This window comes from Amphiura filiformis, chromosome 10, assembly GCF_039555335.1.
Source record: "Amphiura filiformis chromosome 10, Afil_fr2py, whole genome shotgun sequence".
Taxonomy (NCBI): Eukaryota; Metazoa; Echinodermata; class Ophiuroidea; order Amphilepidida; family Amphiuridae; genus Amphiura; species Amphiura filiformis.
Genome location: NC_092637.1, coordinates 57,457,433 through 57,461,228, shown reverse-complemented (window position 1 = coordinate 57,461,228; position 3,796 = coordinate 57,457,433). Strand labels below are relative to the sequence as shown.

Genomic DNA, 3,796 nt, shown 5'->3' with positions numbered 1-3,796 from the left:
AAGTCTCTGAAGACCCCATATTTAATAGACAGGATGGGGTCTTTAGGCTTTAGGGGAATCTTATATTATACGGTTCCAAGCATTTGGGTCCGTAATTTGTAGGAAAATACTTCATACCATTATGTTACCCTTTGGTTCAAATAGGGCACAAATACTTGTTTGTACTATAAAGTTTGCTTTAAAGTTCTACCAATTATGCATACTTAATCCTCTGTATCGCTTTCATCGCTGTTGCCTACAAAGTCTTCACACTCATGATCTATAAACAGTTCTTGCATATCATCAGGCATAACCTTCTCGAGCCATCTCAGTTCTAGTGATTCTGTCCATCCATTGTCAGCAATGTTTCCAGCCTCATAACTACAAAGGACTGCTGAGCACCATTCTCTAGCGATAAAGTGATGATCTCAAAATATGAAGTCTCAGTGTATGCTGGCATGGTGGTAGCAATGACACATCAGTGATCTTGTTCTGTTTGGTAAATTTCCGATCAAAGAGTATATACCGGGCATCGTTGACGCTTTTACACTTTATGCCATACAGCAAGGCAACATATTCTTCAAGGTCTGCCTCCAGGGTTTCAGCAGAAGACACCCCAAGATTGGAGAAGGTATCCAGGAATTTAGGCTTGCATTCAAGTAACTTCCAACAAGTTTAGAGTTTTGGAATTAAATCTAATACTGGAACTTACTTTTTGCAACTATTGCGATATTGCGTCTGGAACCACCAGACTTCATCAGGCAACTGACCCGTTGGACTGGTCACGTGATAGACGGCTAGGTATCGACCCGATGGCCCGGTCCCATGCATGAGATAAATTGAAGCGGAGTTCCCCTTTCTTGTTCAGTGACGGTTGCTCAATGCGTTCCCAAATGGCTTCTTTTATGCCTCTCCTATGCCATTGTTCCTCCTTATCAAGAATAACGACTTCCTCGTTCTTAATTGAGTGTCCAGTGTCCTTTAAATGGAGGTAAACAGCAGAGTTTTGCGCTTCGTTGGTACTTGGTCTCCTATGTTGACCAATGCGGGTTTTAACGCCTGTTTGGTTTCTCCAACATAAGCCGCAGAGCAATCGGTATCACCGCACACAACCCCGTACACTAAGTTTGAGCGTTTGTCCTTCGGTTGCTTGTCCTTCACATTCACAGGTTTTCCGCGAAGCGTGTTAACTGGTTTGAAGGATGTTGAAATTCCAAAGGATTTGAAGTGGTTCTTCACGCGTTCCGAGATTCCCGAAATATATGGTATAGTTACGCGGGCTCTGTTGGTTTGACCACTCGCGCCTCCGGTCTTTGGCTCTTTACTCTTGGTGGCTTTGAGAAAGGCCCAGTCTGGGTAACCACAGTTATTAAGGGCTGTTTTGATGTGGTCCTTTTCCTCAGGAACTTGTTCAGAGTCACTTATGATGGTATCAGCTCTATATTGGAGAGTTCGAATTACTCCTAACTTGTGTACGAGTGGATGGTGGGAACCAAACTGAAGGTAATGGTCAGTATGTGTGGGTTTCCTATACACCTTAGATGTCAGGGTACCATCGCTTTGAACAGAAATCAAGCAGTCGAGAAATGCAAGGGTATTGTCTTTGCACAGTTCTTGGGTGAATCTTATGTTGTCATCCACGCTATTGATGTGTTCGAAGAACCCGTCAAGCTCACTACGGTTGAGTATAACGAAAGTGTCGTCGACAAAACGCAACAAACCCTCGGTTTTGTACCCGGGTACGACTTCAAGGCCTGTTGTTCGAAGCTTTCCATACACAAATTCACCACTATTGGTGAAACGGGGGAGCCCATAGCACAGCCATGTTGTTGTTTGAAGTATTTCCCCTTGTATGAGAAGTAGGTTGTGTTCAAACAAATTTCAACCAGTTCAACGATTTGTTCAACCTTCAAGTTTGTCCTTTCACTTAGTGTATTATCACTCTCCAAACACTCTTTCACAACATTGAGGGCAAAGTCAGGTGGTATGCATGTGAAAAGAGCAGTTACATCGTAGGATGTTATAATTTCACTTTCACTTAACTTGAGATCTTTTATTTGGTTGACAAAGTCTTGCGTGTTCTTGATATGATGAGGTGACCGACCAACTAAAGGGCCAAGTATTTTGGCAGCGTGTTTGGCGAGGTTGTAAGTTACGGACCCAATGCTACTCACTATGGGCCTGACAGGAATTGGGTCAGGTTTGTGGATTTTGAAGCCCGTAAAACGCCGGTACCACAGGCTCAGAGGGGGGTCTAACTGTCTCTTGAGCACAATGTCTATGGACCCATCAGTAGTGATTTTATTCGTGAAATCAGTCACTCGTTTTCTGTAGCCACTGGTCGGATTGTAGCCTACCGGTTTGTATGTTTTCTTGTCCTTGAGCAAATCATTACACTTGTCATCGTAATCACTTTCATTCAAAACAACAACGCATTTACCTTTATCAGCTGGGACTACGACAATGTTATCATCCTTTGTTAAATCTGATAAGGCTTTCCGCTCGTCCTTGGTGATATTCGACTGAGGCAATTTGGTATTACAAAGCGTTTGGCAGATTTTATGTCGTAATGAATCCGCGTCCGATGGTTTTAGATGTGCAAGCGAAACAGCTGATTCCGCAACGGTGACGATTTCTGCTGCTGGAACTTTCTCCGGTACCACAGCGTAGTTCAAACCTTTCGCGAGAACACTAACTTCGTGATTTGACAACTGGCGGTCGGACAGATTCTTCACCCACTTTTCCGCGCTGGAATTATCACCAATATTCCCACTATTTCGCCAATCCTTGTCCAAATCAGCTCGAGATGTTTGCAGCTTACGGAACTTTTCAAGATGGCGGCGTTTACCTTGCTCGTGTTGGCTCAACTGCGCATGGGTGGTGAATTCGGCAACTCTGTTGTAAGCGTCACTTGACAACGAGCCCGATAATTTCTCAGAAAGTTGGTCTTTCTTCCGATTTAACACATCAATCGTAAAATTCACTTGCCTCACTCTCTCGTTAAGGAGTTTCCTTTCCGCGTTTTCCAAGATCGTATCCGCTTTATGTCCACTTACATTGCTTTTTAGCTTGATACTGCGGGGTGTTATGTGTTCATGAAGACACCGCAAATTAAATCTCAGATGGTTGCGATAGTTCGCGATTTTCCTAGCCGTCTTTTCATAACTTCTTACATCTTGTAGGCACTCACGCCCGAAATTGTCCTTGACAAATGAGTGAATGTTCTTAGTCATCAGTAGTTTCAAACAGAGTTTTGGAATTAAATCTAATACTGGAACTTACTTTTTGCAACTATTGCGACGTTGCGTCTGGACATCAGGCAACCAGACTTCATCACCGGGGCAACTCGATACCCGTCTATCACGTGACCAGTCCAACGGGTCAGTTGCCTGATGAAGTCTGGTGGTTCCAGACGCAACGTCGCAATAGTTGCAAAAAGTAAGTTCCAGTATTAGATTTAATTCCAAAACTCTGTTTGAAACTACTGGATGACTAAAAAACATTCACTCATTTTCCAACAAGTTTATTTACCTTTACAAAAAAAGGAGGAGTTGTGGTCATTGCCTGTGAAGGCATGAACTCCTATCAGCGATGTCTTCTGTGCTGGTGTTAGGTCTATGTCGCTCATTCTAAAAACCTTGCGATATGTGCTTGTGTTTGTATCTAGTACAACTCTTGCACCATCATCAATGAAGTGTGATAACGCTAGGATTGCAATATCTATGTCACCAGAATGAGATCGGATGATGACTGTGCCACTATCATTATTTCTCAAGACATGCTGCGCGTGCAAGATAACCTTTGTGTCAGCTTCTTC

At 43.3% G+C, this 3,796-nt stretch overlaps 1 protein-coding gene across 1 annotated transcript; it reads right to left on the bottom strand.

The window, feature by feature from the left end:
• Positions 1-203: 203 nt before the first annotated feature.
• LOC140162003 (uncharacterized) lies at positions 204-3,212 on the bottom strand. Its single transcript, XM_072185293.1, has 3 exons — positions 1,701-3,212; positions 977-1,476; positions 204-387 (listed from the first exon to the last, which is right to left on the bottom strand). Exons 1-3 carry the CDS (start codon positions 3,210-3,212, stop codon positions 204-206), a joined length of 2,196 nt encoding a protein of 731 aa, XP_072041394.1.
• Positions 3,213-3,796: the final 584 nt, after the last annotated feature.

Coding starts and splice junctions, on each gene's coding strand:
- LOC140162003 (XM_072185293.1), bottom strand. CDS start 3,212: ATGACTAAGAACATTCACTCATTTGTCAAGGACAATTTCGGGCGTGAG. Junction 1,477..1,700: donor ACCCGGGTACAAAACCGAGG/GTTTGTTGCGTT, acceptor CATTACCTTCAG/TTTGGTTCCCACCATCCACT. Junction 388..976: donor ACGAAGCGCAAAACTCTGCT/GTTTACCTCCAT, acceptor CTTTATCGCTAG/AGAATGGTGCTCAGCAGTCC.